The 17957-nt window shown below is 52.0% G+C and overlaps 1 protein-coding gene and 1 pseudogene across 7 annotated transcripts in view; one reads left to right on the forward strand and one right to left on the reverse strand.

Annotated features, from left to right (window-relative positions):
- LOC309794546 (BRD4-interacting chromatin-remodeling complex-associated protein-like) overlaps nucleotides 1-11381 on the forward strand; it is a 68593-nt gene extending 57212 nt beyond the window's left edge. Inside the window, exons 2-6 of one of the 6 annotated variants that reach the window (XM_082606180.1) lie at nucleotides 1803-1903; nucleotides 3969-4014; nucleotides 4121-4163; nucleotides 6165-6233; nucleotides 10521-10658. In XM_082606180.1, the coding sequence (XP_082462306.1) occupies nucleotides 3974-4014; nucleotides 4121-4163; nucleotides 6165-6233; nucleotides 10521-10616 (249 nt within the window). In that variant the 5' untranslated portion in view covers nucleotides 1803-1903; nucleotides 3969-3973 and the 3' untranslated portion in view covers nucleotides 10617-10658. Of the gene's footprint in view, nucleotides 1-1802; nucleotides 1904-3968; nucleotides 4015-4120; nucleotides 5925-6102; nucleotides 6234-8482; nucleotides 8617-10520; nucleotides 10659-10750 lie in introns of those variants that run through there. The other 5 variants (XR_014292137.1, XR_014292138.1, XR_014292139.1 and 2 more) reach the window with 5 other exon arrangements.
- Nucleotides 6058-17957, reverse strand: part of LOC309794547 (zinc finger protein 541-like) — a 39952-nt pseudogene continuing 28052 nt past the window's right edge. Inside the window, exons 9-16 of the transcript in view lie at nucleotides 17580-17643; nucleotides 16843-16985; nucleotides 16334-16437; nucleotides 15019-15094; nucleotides 14372-14460; nucleotides 10648-10788; nucleotides 10283-10464; nucleotides 6058-10165 (exon numbers count right to left, since the gene is read on the reverse strand). The product of the transcript in view is annotated as a zinc finger protein 541-like (transcript). The remainder of the gene's footprint in view (nucleotides 10166-10282; nucleotides 10465-10647; nucleotides 10789-14371; nucleotides 14461-15018; nucleotides 15095-16333; nucleotides 16438-16842; nucleotides 16986-17579; nucleotides 17644-17957) is intronic.

Genomic DNA, 17957 nt, shown 5'->3' on the forward strand with positions numbered 1-17957 from the left:
GTCACCCAGCTTCGTCTTATCTTGACCCTGTGGCGTGTTGGCTTCACATTTAAAAGAGAAACAATATGACGAGAGGACCGTCTGTGGGATAGTGGTTAAGGGCGGGGACTCTGGAGTCAGCCGACCTTGGCTCAGACCCCAGCCTGACCACTGACCACTGGAGGGATATAGGGCGTATGGCTCACCGTTCTGAGCCTCGCCTTCCTCATCTGTGGAATGGGGCTGCGAAAAGCACCTGCTTCATAGGGATTCAAAGACGGTGAACAGGCTGATACGTGCAGAGTACTTCAAACCAGCAGCCATCATCATCGTCATCACAGCCACCATCATTACTGTCATCAGGTCAATCCTTGTTATTCGTGGATTCCATATTTGTGAATCCGCCTGTTTGCTAACATTGTTAACCCCCAAATCAGTACTCACGGCGCTTTCCTGGTCACTTGCAGACGTGTGCAGAGCCGTGAGTCTATCTTGAGTCTCCCGATGCACGTGCTACCAGCTGAGGTTGAACGCGGCGACCCTCTGCCTCTCTGTTCAGCTCGAGAGCTATAAAGAAGCATCCTCTTTAGCGCCCTGTTGTTTTGCACTTTTGTGCTTTTTGTGGGTGGTTTTGCTGTTAAACCCGGCCCCTCCCGTGTAGGGCTGAAGGGCCGCCCACTGTCCATAAGCACAGGAAGGCTGCGATGTGCTCTGGAGAGATCGCGCGTGTGAGGTGACCTGCCCTCAGGCATGAGTTACAGCGCTGTGGGCCTTGAGCTCGGTGTGAGCGAATCAACCGTTTATGTTAAACAGGGTGTCTTTATTGTTTTTTTAAATTATTTTTAAAATAAATTTATTTATTTATTTATCATTTATGGCTGAGTTGGGTCTTCGTTGCTGTGCGTGGGATTTCTCTAGTTGCGACGAGCAGGGGCTACTCTCGTGGTGCGCGGGCTTCTCATTGCGGTGGCTTCTCCTGTTGCGGAGCACGGGCTCTAGGCGCGCAGGCTCAGTAGTTGTAGCGCACGGGCTCTGTTGCTCCACGGCATGCGGGATCTTCCCGGACCAGGGCTCAAACCCGTGTCCCCTGCATTGGCAGGCGGACTCTCAACCACTGCGCCACCAGGGAAGTCCCAAACACGGTGCCTTTAAACAGAAACACACATAAGCCAAGGGGATATATTGATGGGTTGATGAGAATGGGACCAGAGGCTGGCAGGAAGCTAACCCTGTCTTTCCCCAGGGGCTGCGGCTCAGCGGCCATAATCGCAAATTCACGGTGACCTTATAGGACATAAGCACCTCAGATGATGAGACCTGACTGTAGTTTGCTAGATTGAAGTGCTGATGGATTATATCATATAATGTTATATACTATTGCATGATGTGTGTGTGTGTGTGAATATATATATATATGTACACACACTGTATGTAGATATAGTGCAGTGTGTCTGCATATATATATGTGATAATGTACAGTGTTGTTTCCTGTGGGTTTTTGTTTTGTTTTGTTTTGTTTTTTGCGGTATGCGGGCCTCCCACTGTTGTGGCCTCTCCCCTTGCAGAGCACAGGCTCCGGACGTGCAGGCTCAGCGGCCATGGTTCATGGGCCCAGCCGTTCCACGGCATGTGGGATCTTCCCAGACCGGGGCACGAACCCACGTGCCCTGCATCGGCAGGCGGACTCTCAACCACTGCACCACCAGGGAAGCCCCTTTCCTGTGGTTTTAAACTGGTATTTGACCTCTCGTCTCTCTGGCTACATCTTTCTCCCTTTCACTGACTGTCTCACTCACAGCCTCTCTCTCATTCTCTCTCCACAGCTGGCCCCCAAAAGGACCCTCCCCACATCCCCAGCTGGGGGCCCTGCGTAGAGCTGGAGTGGACGCCCCCTCCTTCCCTTCATGATTCGTTTGTAGCGCAGGTAACCAGCCAAGCATCCCGCTCATTCCCGGAGGGGCCGTGGTCTCCCGTCCACCTCCCCGGAAGGGACGTTCCTTCTTGGAAGAGCCTGGCTCAGCCACATCCTTCAGCCCCGCCCTCTCCAGCCTGGGCCCCCTGGGTCATTCGGGCCATTCCCCCCCAACCTCCATGCCATCTGCAGGCAGGATCTCCCTCCCCCCTTTCCGTCTTCTCCAGATTCTCTGCAGATCCTGCCTTGTCATTCCCTGGCCAGGCCTTGCCCACCTTAGGCTGGTTGGGAAGGGCAGGGGCTCGTAGGCCACAGAGCTGGTGACATGGGAAGACAGTGGGTGTGGGCGGAGATATGAAGCCAGAGAGAGTGTGTTATCTTGCCGCACGGATGCAGCAAGAGCCTTGGAAGGGCCTCTCTGGGGACAGTCCCCGGGGCCAGCTCTAGAGGCGAGCGTGATGGGTGTGTGAGGCTCCGGAGCCATGTGTTTCTGTTCTAGACTGGGCTTGTTAACCCAGGGCCCGTGAAGTGTGTACGTGTGTGCATACGTGTGTGTGTGTGTGTGTCCCATGACACACTTCCCCTGGGAAAGAACGTGTAACATTTCTGGCCCACATGCATGTTTCTGGCAAGAGGGTCCTTTGTTTTCATCAGACTCTCCAGGGTACTGTCCAGAGGAGCCCCTGAAATAACCATATGGGTTCCCTCCCTGAGATTCTTTACGTCACAGAGCCGTCGAGGGTAATAGGGGCTGTAGTGGTGATCAGGAAGTTCAGAGAATGCTATTGAGGGTTAGGGATGGTGACCCAGCTGGGGGGGGGGGCACGACAGTCACCATGTCCTCAGTGAGTTCGGGACCATCCCCCTCCCCCTACCAAGAAGAAAAAGAGAGGGTAACAACTCCATGGCCCTGGACTGGGATTGTGTGTGATTTCTCATCGTGTTCTGTCTGCGTGGTTGGGAGGGAAGGATGCGTGGGCTGATGGAAGGATAGGCGGATGGGGACTTCCCTGGCGGTCCAGTGGTTAGGACTCAGTGCTTTCCCTGCCCGGGCCCGGGTTCAGTCCCTGATCGGAGAACTGAGATCCCGCAAGCCTCTCAGTGCGGCCCAAAACAGTAAAAAGGAGGAGCGGATGGAAGGACGGGTCAGTTTGTGTGTTTGGAAGACAAGAAAGATGGGCGGTTGGGTGGAAGTTTGTAAAGATGGGTGCGTGGAAGCTTGGTAGGATGTCTGGAGCAGTGGTGGTTGGCGCGGGGGTGGATGGGCAAACAGAGAACTTGTTTTCTCACTTGTAAACTGGGGCACACGGCATCCCTTTCCCATGGGGGCTGAACAAGCTAACATTTGTGAAACGCTTGGGACAGTGCCTGGCACATGGTAAGCAGGAGCCAAATGTTAGCCGTCCTCATCCTCATCATTCTGACAGGCTCGGCCCGGCTCTGGCGGTTCCTCTGACTCAGAGCGCCTGCCCTCCTGGCCCCTCTCCCTCTCTGTTCCCTTCCTTGAGAACCACGCTGCATGTGTCTTCCAGGGGGACCCAGAGCCTGGGCCCCTTCATGCCGCCTCCCCTCCCTCCCTCCTTCACCCAGTCACGTGTAGGACAGGAGCACAGGCTTGGGGCCAGACTTGTGGGTTCAGGGCTGGCTCTGCCACCTGCTAGCTGGGAGACAGAGAACCATGGTCTCAGCTCTTCCTTTTACTCATCTGCAAAGCGGGGGTGGCAGGACCCACCTCGAGGGATACTGTGGGGATTAAATGAGATACATGTGTGTGAAGCACTTAGCACGGGGCCTGCATGTGATCAGGACTCAGTCTGGGTTGATGTCATCACCATCGTCATCAGACGCTGGGGAGAGAGAGGGAGGAGGAAAAGGCAGCTGTCTGTCTCTGATCAGGAGGCTCTGGTACGGAGGGCACCTGCCCCACCCCTACCCATGCCCCTAGACTTAAGGGGACAGAAAGCCTGACCCCTCCAGGGGTCTTGGCCCCAGGGAATGGTCCTTGCAGGGAGGGTCCTGGCACGCTGCCGACATCTAACTTGTCTCCCTTGCCCTCTTCCCGCCCCGCCCCGTCCAGTGGCGATGGATGATGAGGATGGGAGATGCTTACTAGACGTGATTTGGTGAGTAATGGGCTCCCCACCCCACCCCACCCCACCCTCCCCCACCCTCTCCCTCCCCTCCCCTGTCCCTCATGTCCTCAAATGTCTCTCCCCTTCTCTCTTTCAGTGACCCTCAGGCCCTCAGTGACTTCTTACATGGATCTGAGAAGGTGAGTGCTGGGGCAGGGAGAAGCATCCCCAGGGCAGGGGCCTGTGGAATTGGGAGCTGAGAGACACTCCCCGCTGATTCAGTAGACATCTGCCCCTTGCCTTCCATGAGCCAGGCCCCAGGGTTATGGCAGAGAGTGAAAGAGATGGCAAATCCCTGCCCTCACTCCATACACATTTCCTTGGTAAACAAAGCAACCGAGAGCTAATAAAGGTGATGGTGGAAAGCACCATGCAGAGCAGCATAAGAAATAATAATGTCACTTGCACAACAAAAGAGGTTTAAAAGAAAATGAATGGGAGGCGGAAGCAGGGGCTTCTTCTCTAGCTGGTGTGAAGCTGAAGGATCAAAGGGAGGTGCCCATGGCGCTCTGGGCAGGGGAAGGACAGGTAGGAAGGTTGGAAAGTTTGAGAAAGAAGGCCAGTGGGGCCGGAATGAAGGGGAAACTAGAAGGTGGTAAGACTGGAGTGGACAAAAATCACCAGGTCATGAAGGGCTTGGAGGACTTGATCGAGGAGTTCAGACTTTATTCTGAACGTGACAGGCAGTTCTGACGGGTTATTAAGCAGGAGAATGCCACATTCCGTTTGCCCTCCAGAGAATGGAACAAAGTGGGGGAGAGTGGATGTCTGTTGAGCCATGAGGAGCTGTATCAGTCACCCACAGCTGCATAACAAGTTATCCCATCACTTAGTGACTTAAAACAACATTTGTTAGAGCTCTCAGTTTCTGAGGGTCAGGAACTGGGGAGTGCTTATCTGGGTGTCTAGCTCAGTGTCTCCCCTGAGTAGCAGTCAGGATGTTGCCTGGAGCCACTGTCATCTGAGGGCTTGTCTGGGGCTGGAGGATGTGCCTCCACAGTGACTCACTGCCGTGGCAGTTGGCTGGAGGCCTCAGCTCCTCACCATGTGGGCCTCCCCCTAGGATTGCTTGAGTGTCCTCACAGCATGGCAGCTGGTTCCCCCAGAGCAAGTGACCCAAGGGAGAGAGCCAGGAGGAAGCTCAGTGCCTTTTATGACCTAGTCTCCAAAGTCGCACACTGTCACTTCCGTCATACTGCATTTGCTAGAAGCGAGTCACTAAGCCCGCCCACACTCACAGGGAGGGGACGGAGCTCAGCTCCTTGAGAGGGGATGTATCAAATAATCTGTGGAGCGGAGGCGAGTGCGGAGCAGAAGTTGGTGGCCTGGGCCCCAGGGCAGGCACGGGAGGAGGTACCAGACGCTGGCTCTGGGATCTGTCTGGGAGGCAGGATCACTAGACTTGCTGGTGGCTTAGACGGTGAGGAAGAAAGAGCATCCAGAATGCCTCCTGGACTTGACCTGAGCAGCTGAGTGGGTGGTGGTACCGTTCTCTGAGACTGGGAGTTCGAGGTGGATGCCAGAAGTCCAAGGGCGGCTATTGGATATAGCAGTCTGGGGTTCTGGAAAAAGATCAGCTGGACAGAGAAACTGGGGAGGCTTGGCTGTGGACAGCCATTCATTGGGCGCTTAGGGCCTGTTGTAGACATTGCCTATGTCTGCAGGAACGAGACAGGTCCCTGTGCTCCCAGACACGGGAACAGCACGCACGTTAGGCGCCCGGGTGGCAGGGCGTGCCGGGTGCTTGGGCTGGGCAGTGGAAGGAGTGACTTAGTAGGAAGGGACGGACAGTTGTCGGGAGGAGGTGACAAATGTGACAGGCCCTGCCAGCTGTGTTACCAAAGACGCTTGAGCAAAGCCACGGAGGCAGGATTCTAGAGTTCAAGGCAGGCATGTCAGGAGAGGCTCGGACTCAGTGCTGGGGTTGCCTCGCATTTTAATCTTGCAGCCAAGCCCCTTTCTTTGGGGCGACTTTTCTGGAGGCGGAGTTTCCTGTACCCCTCGAATCTCCCCCCGCAACCCCCCCACCTCGTCTTTGTCTTTTTGTCCCATGTAACCCTCAATTGGTTTTTGTTCTAGAGGTGGGCCGGCCCACTGCCCAGCTGACCTTTGACCTTGGGTGGGGGCGGGTCTTGGTGCAGCTTGACAGTGATGAGCTCCTGGATAATCCCGGGGAGGCCCGTCGAAGTGCCTTCTATGAAGGTCCTGGGGTAAGTGGCCCGGGGGCTCGGGGAAGGCCGTGGGCTCCAGGCATCACCCAAGTCGCCTGTGGTGGCAGCCAGTGGGGGAGGGGAGAAGGGGTCGCACTCGTCCCCTGAGGCACTTTGCCGGGAGGGGGGCAGGGGGCAGTCACTGAGGAGCAGTGTGGGGTGGAGGTGAGGCCGGAGCTGCTGGACCCCCAGCTGTGCCCTCCGGCCCCTCAGAGAAGGAGGTGTGGTCCTGAGTCCCTGGCCTTGGAGGGCAGCTGCTACAGAGCTGGAACAGAGGCAGAGGCTGGCTCTGGAGTTCACAGTGGGCAGGGCGGGGGCGCTGGGGGGTCCTGTCCCGGCCCAGCCATGGGTGGGGTGTGTGACCTGGGGGAAGGGGATCGACTGTTGTGGACCTCAGTGTCCACCTGGAAGATGAAGGCAGGGGTGATGAGCAAAGCCCAGAGCGGGGAACACAGTGGACTTTTATTGAGCACCTACTGTGTGCCGGGCCCATTACTCAGTGCCAGTCGTCCCTCCCTCTTCTTCCTCTTGTGTGGCCTCTCCCCTCCCCGCTTCGCTCCCCATCCCTCCCCCTCCTTTTTCCTCCTCCCCCCTCTTCTCTCTCCCTCCCACTCCCCCCTCCTCCGTCTTCATTAACATAACTATCAGTTACCAAATACCTATCATATGCCAGGCCCTTTACAGTAATTTTCATTTAGTCCTCACAACAACCACAGTAACATTCCAAATAATTTATCTGGCATAATATAAATGACTAAATCCAGAACCCAACAAATACACATTATGTTCATGTTATTACATTTACGGAAGAGTAACAATGTGTATTATTCTTACCCGTGCCGTCCTCTTAATGCCCATAACGTCCCTGGTCAGGTTCTCGGCACCTCCTGTACGTGACGTCAGTGAACGTCACGACTGTCCTAGGAGGCGGGTTTGGTTATGGCCATTTAGCGGTTAGGAACTCAGAACTGCCTGGTCCTTGGTTGGGGGCTGAGCCGGAGCCCCATCCTGCCAGGCACTGCCCTCCACTCAGCAGCAGGGTGACCCCTTTCCCCGGTCTGGGAGGCAAGGAGGGAGCAGTGCCCACCTCACTGAGCTGTTATTAACGACAACATGGACAGTAATAATGACGGTAACAACGATAGATGATGTTTCTCGCGTGCCAGCCAAGAGCCACGTACTGCTCTGAGCCCTCCACTAGGATTAACTCAGAATCCTTTAAACTACAGGTGGTGTTATTTTTTTTTAAATTTTATTTATTTTATTTATTTATTTTTGGCTGCGCTGGGTCTTCATTGCTGTGCGTGGGCTTTCTCTAGTTGCGGCGAGTGGGGGCTACTCTTCGTTGCAGTGCGCGGGCTTCTGGTTGCAGTGGCTTCTCTTGTTGCAGAGCATGGGCTCTAGGCGTGCGGGCTTCAGTAGTTGTGGCTTGCGGGCGCTAGAGCGCAGGCTCACTAGTGGCGCATGGGCTTAGTTGCTCCGCGGCATGTGGGATCTTCCCGGACCAGGGCTCGAACCCGTGTCCCCTGCATTGGCAGGCAATTCTTAACCACTGTGCCACCAGGGAAGCCCCCGAACTACAGGTTTTGATCCATCGCCTGGTCAAGTATCAGTGGGTTTTCCATGCCCTTGGCATAATTATTACTTGTGGAATATTTGCTCTAAAATGCATGTATAGATTACACACTCGTGTCCTGGATTGCCATCCCGGAAAGCATTTAAGAAACATCAGGTTCGGGACTTCCTTGGTGGTGCAGTGGTTGGGAGTCTGCCTGCCGATGCAGGGCCCTGGTCTGGGAAGATCCCACATGTCGCAGAGCAACTAGGCCCGTGAGCCACAACTACTGAGCCTGGGCGTCTGGAGCTTGTGCTCGGCAACGAGAGGCCGTGACGGTGAGAGGTCCGCGCACCGCGATGAAGAGTGGCCCCCACTCGCCGCAACTAAAGAAAGCAATCGCACAGAAACGAAGACCCAACACAGCAAAACAACAACAACAAGAAAAAGTTAAAGGGCATTAAAAACAAACCAACCAGATATATGTGGGTAGGCATTTTCCATCCCAGTTACAGAATGAGAAAACTGAGACTCAAACAGGGCAAATGACTTGCCCAAGGTGGCAAAGAAGGAAGAAGAGCCAGGCTGTAGATTCTGGTTCATCTGATGCCAGAGTCCTTTCCCCAACCACAGTGCCCGCACCGCTTCCAACTCAACTTCCTCCTCTGCTCCTCCTCCCTCCCCGTCTTTTCAGATGGACTGAGCTGAAACCTGGCCCTTCTGTGAAGCCTCCTGACACCAGCGTTTGCCCTGCTCCCCTAGCCAGTCCCTCCGAAGGCAGCACACAGTTACAGACACAGTCACGCCTTTAAGCCATCAATCCTCTGAGGTGTCCCTCTTCCTCATCTCAGTTAACAGCATCCACTCAGTTGCTCAAACCCCAACCTGCCCTGCCAACCTCGATCTGTCCTTTTCCTTACCAGCTCTCCCTGTGATGTGTGACCCATCAGCATGTCTGAATCTACTTCTACCATGATCCCTAATCCTTGCGCTTCTGGCCTCTTCACTGCTACTCCAGCCCAGGCCACCATCTCCGCTGAGAGCCTTCCAGCTACTCTCCAGGATTCCCGTCTTGCTGCCCACGGCACCCTCACAGCAGCTAGAGCTTTGCACAGCCTCCCCTGGTTCCCGTGGCAGAGTCTGTGCTTTGCCGCACCGTGGCCTGGAAGTGGGTCTCAGCCTCAGCAGCCTCCTCAGTGTGGCTTCCCACCCCCGCGCCATCCACCTGCCAGCGTCTGCCACTCCCTGTCACTCCCTCGGACTTGGCCCCCTGCTGTACTTTCCTCATGTCGCTTTGTGGTGGACACAAGGTCTGACTCCCCAGTGGCTGTTTCTGCTTCCTCTTCTTTTCCTGGCAAATGGGATTCCAGTTTGGATCGGGTGACAACAAATTTGAGGGAACAGTTCTCCCCAGTCCTGGAACTGGGGAGAACCAGGGGGGAACACAACTTACGCTTTTGCCCTGGAGACAAATCTTGAGGGTCCGGGATAACGGTGGCCACTTCCCTTTCCACTGCCACGGATCAGTTTAGAAAGAGCACGGGCTACAGTTCTGGCCGAGGAGACGTGAGGGGCGTTCCGTTGGGCGCTGCTACAAGCTTTCCTCACTTTTAAAAAGGGGAACAAGGAAGGGAGGGAGCTGCTCTCTGCCCTGCACCCTCCGAAGGTTTGGGTGCTCCGCGTACAAGAGGGGATTCTTGCTGCTGCTGCTGCAGCCGACTTGCAGACGCTGGCCACTGCTGGCAGGCCTGGACTTCACCGTGGAGCCACTGGCACCACCACGTGTCCTGAGAGCTTAAACCTACGCTGACTCCTCTGTTATTACGGCCCAAAGCATATGCACTATAGATATCTAAACTCACCTTTTTGCTGCTTTATCACTCCTACCATCCCGCTCCTAAAATGTAAGCTCTGTGAGGGGAGGGGCCTGTCCCTCCATCACTATGTCCCCATCACGTGGACTGGGCATTGTCTGGCACAGCTACAGCAGGTGCTTGATAAATGCTGGCTGCATTAATGTATGAGGGTCCTCCAGAGCAGGGACTCAGTCACTGTGGCTTCTGGGAGCAGCAGGGGCTCAAAAGCCTTCGCTGGATCAACAGGCAGGGAAGCCAGAAGACAGCTTCTTAAGAAACAAATTTAATACTATATACAAGGGAAAACGTACAGAAACAACAAAGGAGACGCAACAGGGCTGGAGGTGCCCATCCCAACTAGCTGCCCACGCAGAGGGCCGATGCCAGCCCCTAGCTCGCCCTCCTCCTCCTACAGTTGGAAGGGCTCCACGGGCCCCCTTGCCCTGGCGGTGGGATCCACGTGGTCCTGAAGCCGGTGCCACTTCATGTGGGCATTCCGACCCTTGATCTTGCCAAACACCCTGAGGAGGCACCAGAGGACACAGGGGTCAGAGCAGGGGGAGGCGGGTAGCCCTGAGGGGGGCACCCCAGAGGGCTGAGGGCAGGCGGTGTGGGAGCATCTAGGGAAAGGGCGGTACCTCTCACACTTCTGGCAGGGAAAGAAGCCCTGGCCCTTGCTGCTCCCCGGCAGCTCAGGGGTCCGCTTCGAGCCGGTGTTTGGGCTGGAGTTGGGGATGGACTCCCTCCTGTAACTCTCAGTAGTCCTCTGTAATTCGGGGGTTGGACGGTGGCTGGGTTTCCTCCGAGGGCTACGAGTGACCTGCACAGGGGGCAGAGGTGATGAAAGGGTGCTGACCGCCCCGCCGCCCTTCTAAGGGAGAAGCAGGTGTCCAGAGCGTCCAGACGTCGCGGGGTGCACCCCCCCACCGCCACCCAGCTTGGATGGGCACCGGGCATCCAGATCCGTGCTGAACTCCTGAAGCCCTATCCCGAGACCCTCTACCTTCGCTTCTGTCCTGTCTGCTTCACCCAGCTCTCTCTTGACCCTCTTTTCCGGCACTGGGGCTCGGCCGCAGTCAAACTTGATCATTTTCTTCTGCGTGTAGTAGAACTCGACACACTGGGCTACTGTTTTTGTCTGGACCTAGTGGAGGAAGACAGAAGCCGACTAAGGACAGTGCCTCAGGAGTAGCAGTGAGTATGGCCTTGACGCCCTAAATCCCCTCCCCATGGGGCCAGCCGCCACTTTTTGAAAGCCCTCCTGAAACGTTTCTCCCCTACGGCTTGGTATGCTCCACTGCTACGGGAGACAGAGAATCACAAAGTCCTCCTGGGGATGAAGGAGTTCAGAGAGAAGCCACCAGAGTCAACACCATCTAAGCTCTGCACGCTCTGAGCAACAAGGCTGGCCCAAGAAGGCTTCTCTCCAGGAAAAGGCACACAAAGGTACACACGAGGACGCTCACTGTGACATCATGTGGAGCCACATGACTACCGACTGGGACTAATTAAACCAGAGTGTCCTTACGTGTTGGATACCTCATAGCCTTATGCGACAGCTAGGCAGAGCCCTCCAAAAAACTGAAGAGGAAGGAATACTTCCCAACTCAGTCCGTAAGTTCAACATTTCTCTGATACCAAAGCCAGACAAAGATATTACAAGGAAAGAAGGCTACAGACCAATGTCCCTCATGAACATAGATGAAAATTTTTAAACAAAACTTTAACGAACAGAATCCAACAATATATATATGTATATGTATATATATGTGTGTATATATATATATATATATATACACATATATATACATATATATATATATATATATATATATATATATATATATATATATATATAAAGGACAATATACCATGACTAAGTGGAGCTCATCCCAGAAACGTGGGGTTGGTTTAACAATCTAAAATCAATGTAATTCGTCATATTAAACTTAAAAAGGAAAAATCATATGAGCATCTTGATAGGTGCAGAAAAAGCATTTGATACAATCCAATGTCCATTCCTGATGGAAACTCTCAGCACAATAGGAATAGAAGGAACTTCTCTTCAACCTGATAAATGATACCTACAAAATCCCTACAGCTAACGGTGGAGTGGTTTCCCCTCAAATATCATGAACAACACAAGGATTTCCACTCTCACCACTTCTACTCAATACTGTACTGGTGGTTCTAGAGTGCAAAAAGGCAAGAAAAAAAGTAAAGGCATCCAGGTTGGAAAGGAAGAAAGAAAAGTGTCTTTATTTACAGATGATATGACTATGTAGAAAATTCAGTGGAATCCACAAAAAAGTTACCAAAACTAGTAAGTTAGTTTGGCAACATTTCAGAACACAAGATCAATATAAAAATCAATTTTATTTCTATACATAGTAGCAACAAACCATTGGAAACTGAAATAAAAAAGAACTCTATAACATCATAAAAAACACAAGTACTGGGCTTCCCTGGTGGCGCAGTGGTTGAGAGTCCGCCTGCCGATGCAAGGGACACGAGTTCGTGCAATGGTCCTGGAGGGATCCCACGTGCCATGGAGCGGCGGGGCCCGTGAGCCATGGCCGCTGGGCCTGCGCGTCCGGAGCCTGTGCTCCGCGGCGGGAGAGGCCACAATGGTGAGAGGCCCGCATACCGCAAAAAAAAAAACAAAAACAAAACAGAAAAAAACCAAGCGCTTAGGAATAAATCTGACAAAAAGTATGCAACAACTGTACACTAAAAACTTCAAAACATTGCTGAAAAATTAAAGATTGAAATAGATATACCCTGTTCACGAGTCAGAAGACTCAATATTGTTAAGGTAACAACTCTCCCCAGTTGACGTAGAGAGTCAAAAACAGTACCAATCAAGTTCCTAGCAGGAATTTTTATTTTGAAATTGACAAGTTATTTCTAAAATTCATAGGGAATTAAAAAGGATGTAGAATACAAAAAATAACTTTGAAAAAGAATAACAAAGTTGAAGGACTAACATTTTCTAATTTCAAGACTTAGAATAAAGCTACAGTAATAAAGACAGTATGGGAATAGCTTAATAAAAGACAAACAGATCAATGGAACAGAATACAGGGTCCAGAAGTAGATGCATATATATATGGCCAACTGATACTTAACAAAGGTACAAAAGCAACTGAGTGGAGAAAGTATGGTCTTTCCAACAAAAGGTATTGGAATAAATATCCATATGCAAAAATGAACTCACCTCGCACCCCATACAAAAATAAACTTACAATGGATCATAAATCTAGAAATAAAACCTAAAACTGTAAAACCTCCAGAAGAAAACATAGGGGGAAATCTTTGTGACTTTGGGTTAGGCAAAGATTTCTTAGATACAACACGAAAAGCACAGTCTATAAAAGAGAAACTAGTAAGTTATGCTTAAGCAAAATTTAAAACTTTTCTTCAAAAGACACTGTTAGAAGACTGACAAATGGCATATTGGGAGAAAATATTTCCAAAGCATATATCTGGATAAAGGACTGGTGTTCAGAACAAAATAAGAACTCCTACAGCTCAATAAAAACACAGACACTCCAATAAAAACAGAGGCAAAAGATATGAACAGACAGCTCACCAGAGAAGGTGCACATAGAGCAAAAAAACACAAAGATGCTCAGCATCATTAGTCATTAGGAAAATGGAGTCAGATGCTACTGTACACTCATTAGAATGGCTAAAATTAAAGAGACTTAGCATACCACGTGTCGACGAGGGTGTGGAGCAACTGGACCTTTCATAACCTGCTGGTGGGAATGGGAAGTGGTAGAGCCACTTTGGAAAACAGTTTGGCAGTTTCTTAAAAAGGTAAACATACATCTACTATAAGTTACCCTCATTCCCCTCCTAGGTATTTATAATCCCAACCCCGTGTCCGCAAAAAAAAAAAACAAAAAAAAAAAACCCAGTACATGTCCGTACAAAGACTTGTATGTAAATGTGCAGAGCAGCTTTATCTGTAGTCATCAGTAACGGGAAACCACCAACAGGTGGATGATTAAATGAACGGTGGTCCGTCCACACAGTGGTATACTCCTCAACAGTAAAGGGATGAACTATGGGTACACATGACAACATGGATGAATCTCAAAATCATTAGGTTGAGTGTAAGAAGCCAGACAAAGCAGATCACATGCTGTATGATTATTCCATTTATATAAACCTCTAGAAAATGCAAACTCATTTAGAGTGACAGAAAGTAGACAAGAGTTGACTAGGGACCCGGGTGGCAGGAAGGAAGGGTTGCAAAGGGGCAGGAGGGAACTTTTGGGGGTGAAGGATACTCTCATTATCTTGATCATGGTGGTGGTCTTACAAGTGTATAACTATGTCAAAAACATTAAATCTTACACTTCGATTATGTGCAATTTTGCGTACATCAAGTTAAAAAAAAGCAAATTAATCAGCAGGATATTAAGTATATGATGTCATCCTTTTTTGAGAAAGTGCATATAGGTGTGTAAAATCCGTATGGGCAGTAAATACCTGTCAGGTTATCAATCAGAAGTAGGATTGTGGGGAGGGGTCTGGAGGGCTTTATTTGGAACATGGGATTCATTTCTGTACTGTTTGGGGTTGTTCAAAGCAATGGCATTTCAGTTGTCAACTGTTCACAGCATGAGCAGAGTATCGCCCCTGACAGGCCCTGCAGTTCTAGCGCCTCGGCCGTGTGAAGGAGCCTTGTCTACACCAGCCTGCCATGTTCGCCTTACCATCTTGTGTATCAAGTAGAAGTCCTTCTTGTAGGCACAGAACGCCTTCTTAAAGAGCCTCTTCTCCATGGAGGTCCAGATGTCCGAACCTATTGGAGAAACAGCCAAGAGGAGGAAGGCTGTTTCTCCTTCTGGGACCACAGCCACGGCTGAAGTGCAGACTCCCCTCCTTTTTCAGGCCACTGAGCGCCACTTATATGCCAAGATTTCTGCTAAGCCCCTTACTTGCTTTATCTCACACAATCCTCACAAAAACCTTAGCAGGTAGGGGCTATTACCATCCCCACTTGACAGGTGCAGCAACTTGAGGCTTCCTCTGGTTAAGAGACTTGCCAAGGGCAGCCGTGGGCCCCTGGTTGCCTGACTCCAAGGCTGGAGTGCTCAACTGGGAAACCTGAGCCCACCCCAACCTGGCACCCCCCTTCTGGCCAGGAAGAGCCCACGAGGGAACCAGTGGAAAGGGGAAGGTTGGATCCAACTAGAGAACAGCACCCACTGAGTCCCCCAGAGAGGACGGGCCCTTCTGGGAGGGCAGGTGTAGGCCCCAAGAGAACTCCGGGAGGCACGTGCAGACCTTGCCATGGAAAGTGACTGGCTCGCAGGGGCCTCAGCCAGGCCAAAACCACGCGGGCAGCCACGCTCGTTACCTGTGTAGTGATAGTTGGCGAGAGGGTGAGTCCGTGGCTTCTGGGGTCCTCTCAGTAACAGGGTCTCCAGGGCAACCTGGAACGAGAGGAGTGGTGGGCAACTCTCTGAGGGAGGGAAGGTGAGGTAGAGGCCCACCTTCATTCTTTCATCCATTCAGAAAATATGTGCAGCCCTCCCTAAAGCCACCCCTACCCCAGGGCGACTCAAAGTGTGGTCGGTCTGTGGACTGGCCACCAGCTGTGAACCACTTGGGACACATTGCCTACAGCACTAAGCGGACTGTTGAGTGCAGCTGACGTTACCTTTTTCATAGCAAGATTTACTTGATGACGAAACAGTGTGTGGACTTATTCTGGCACAAGCTCCTTATTTCTTCAGGGAGCAGCATTTGGAGCGGCACTGCCCCCGCCCTACCCCATGTTATGGTCCTCATAGCACTCATCATTATCTATCACTTTTAAAAAATGTATTTCATGTGCTCACTCTCCTAAAATGTAAGCCCTGCAAAGAGGGGGCATTTGTCTTGCTCAACAGCGTAACCCCGGTCAGGACTCGCTATGCAGTTTGCAGGACCCAGCGCAAAATGGAAACACGGGGCCCTGTGCTCAGAAACTATTAAGAATTTCAAGATGGTGGCAGCAGAGCATTAAACCAAGAATGGGCCCCTGAGCTGGCCCCAGCCTGATACCATGACATCACCAGGTATCAGGAGGACCCAGTAAACGTGTGCTGATTACTCTGCTGAGCACCCACCACGTGCCAGCCACTGCCTCTCAGCTTGAGAAAAAGCACCATGTAGCCCTGACTCTTGGGTCTCCAACTCGGGTGACGTGACTTCCTCTCCCACTACACACAGTTGGACTTCTTCATTGTCTAAACTTCAGGGTTGTGAGGAGGGTCCTTGGAGGAGGCAGAGGCATTTCTGTTGCATCAGAGGTTTGCATACACCATTTTTAATCCAAAAGTCAATGTTCAGTAAATAAACCAGATTAATGCAGGCCCTGAGTTGGTTCTGCTAGGCACCGCCTCCCCAGTGCTGCGCTGAGATGAGGTAACGCTGGAGGAACCCTGGTGCTCTGCTGTCACCCCAGAGAAATAACTGATTGAGCCCGTATGTGTGCATTTCCCCTACGTTCAAAAGGACACCACCAGTCCCAAAGCGACCAGGGAGAAGGGTGGGTGGCCAGCCTTTGGTTCTCGTGAGCTGCAAAGCCCCAGGTAGAAGGCACGTGTCTTGCGCCTAGAGCCCCTGGCCCTAAGAGAGCAGGGAGCTTCCCACAGCTCCTCTGAGCACCCCCCTCGCCTGCACCGCACCTGGATGTTGCCCTGGGCTTCATGCAGGCAGTGCAGAGCGAGCTCCAGGTTGGTGCCCCCGCCCGGCATCACGTTGGAGCAGGCCAGGTTGCAGAGTTCGGTCACTGTTTCCAGCAGGCAGCCCGGCAGCGAGAAGGAGAGGAGACACAGAGGGTCAGCAAGTGCCAGAGAGGAAACCTCCCCAACAGCACAGATGGGGTGGGGGGCTCCTGTCACCATCTCCCTCACCTCTCTGTTACAAGCAGGCTGAGGGAAGGGAGGGACAAGGAGGATGGGCAGAAACCCTGCTCCTGGCACCTGCTCTGGATGGCCTGGCCAGCTACTGGGTGAGAGGACAGGTGGGGCAAGGGACTGCAGCACAGCAAAGCAGTCCTGCGCTGAAGGCCAGCTCTGCCCACCCCACCCCCGCCTGGGGATCACTGCTTCTTGGTCAAGGTGAGAACTGGGAGGAGAAACCCCTTGGACATGGAGGAGGGCTCTCAGGAACCTGGCCCCAAAGCCTCAGTCACCTCTATCCTGCGTCTTCGGGTTGGTCATCACATCTCCCCATGGCTTCCAGACCAGAGTAGCTACATGCTCGTCACTTCCAGCCAGTGATCTGTCCTGGAGCTCTGGGATCTCAGCCTGAAACTGGCTCCCTATGTTGATGTGTCTGAAATGAGGCCACACACACGGACATAAAAGGCATATGTGTGTGACCAAGATGGGAAATACAAGAGAGATGTGCGGTGAGCCCTGCTCACCAGGGCTGTGGAACCCACCTTTTGGCCATCTCTCAGACACAGGGAGTGCTCATCAGCCCAGTAGACACGCTCTGGTATTCCAGAGACCTCTTGAGGGATACTTCCTTCCTTCCTCCAATTTGCTTTTTCGCCAGATTTCTGGCTTCAGGCGTTTGGGGTCTAGGACAGGGGAGGTATGTGCTGATACCTGGCATTCTGCTGTATCCAAGGTAACATCCAAGCTACAAAACAGTATCTCACTGCGCCATCACCAATTCTATCTAGAACCCCAGGGTGCTGGGCATTCTGTCTGCAGACATCCAACTATGGTATGTCTGGACAGAAGGAATATTGGGGAAACACCTGGAGAAATCCACCACTTCTCTCCTAGAGAGGTTCTGGGTCTAGACCTGACTTTCCCGTGATGAAGGCTCCCTTGGGAAAAACCGACACTGGAATGCAAGGAGGGTAAAAGCATCCCCACATTGCAAGGACCCTCAGGTTCTAAGTCTGTTCCAACTCACGGTTCAGTGCTGATCTTGCTGTTGTCCTTCACCACACTGATGCCAAAAGAGCCGTCCATGTGATCTGGAAAACGCCCAAAGAAGAGGCTCAAGGAGACTGGCTACAACTGACCCATGAGGCCCTTTTTGCCTGCCTTTCCAGAGCAGCTAAAAGCAGGCTCTTCAAGATTGCATGGTATACACACACTACTGTATATAAAATAGATAATCAAAAAGGACCTACTGTATAGCACAGGGAACTATACTCAATACTCTGTAATAACCTATATGGAACAAGAATCTAAAAAACAATAGATATGTGATTATGTATAACAAAATCACTTTGCTGTATACGTGAAACTAACACATTGTAAATCAACTCTAATCCAATATAAAATT

The sequence above is a fragment of the Mesoplodon mirus genome (assembly GCF_964341445.2).
Source record: "Mesoplodon mirus genome assembly, chromosome: 19".
Classification (NCBI taxonomy): domain Eukaryota; kingdom Metazoa; phylum Chordata; class Mammalia; order Artiodactyla; family Ziphiidae; genus Mesoplodon; species Mesoplodon mirus.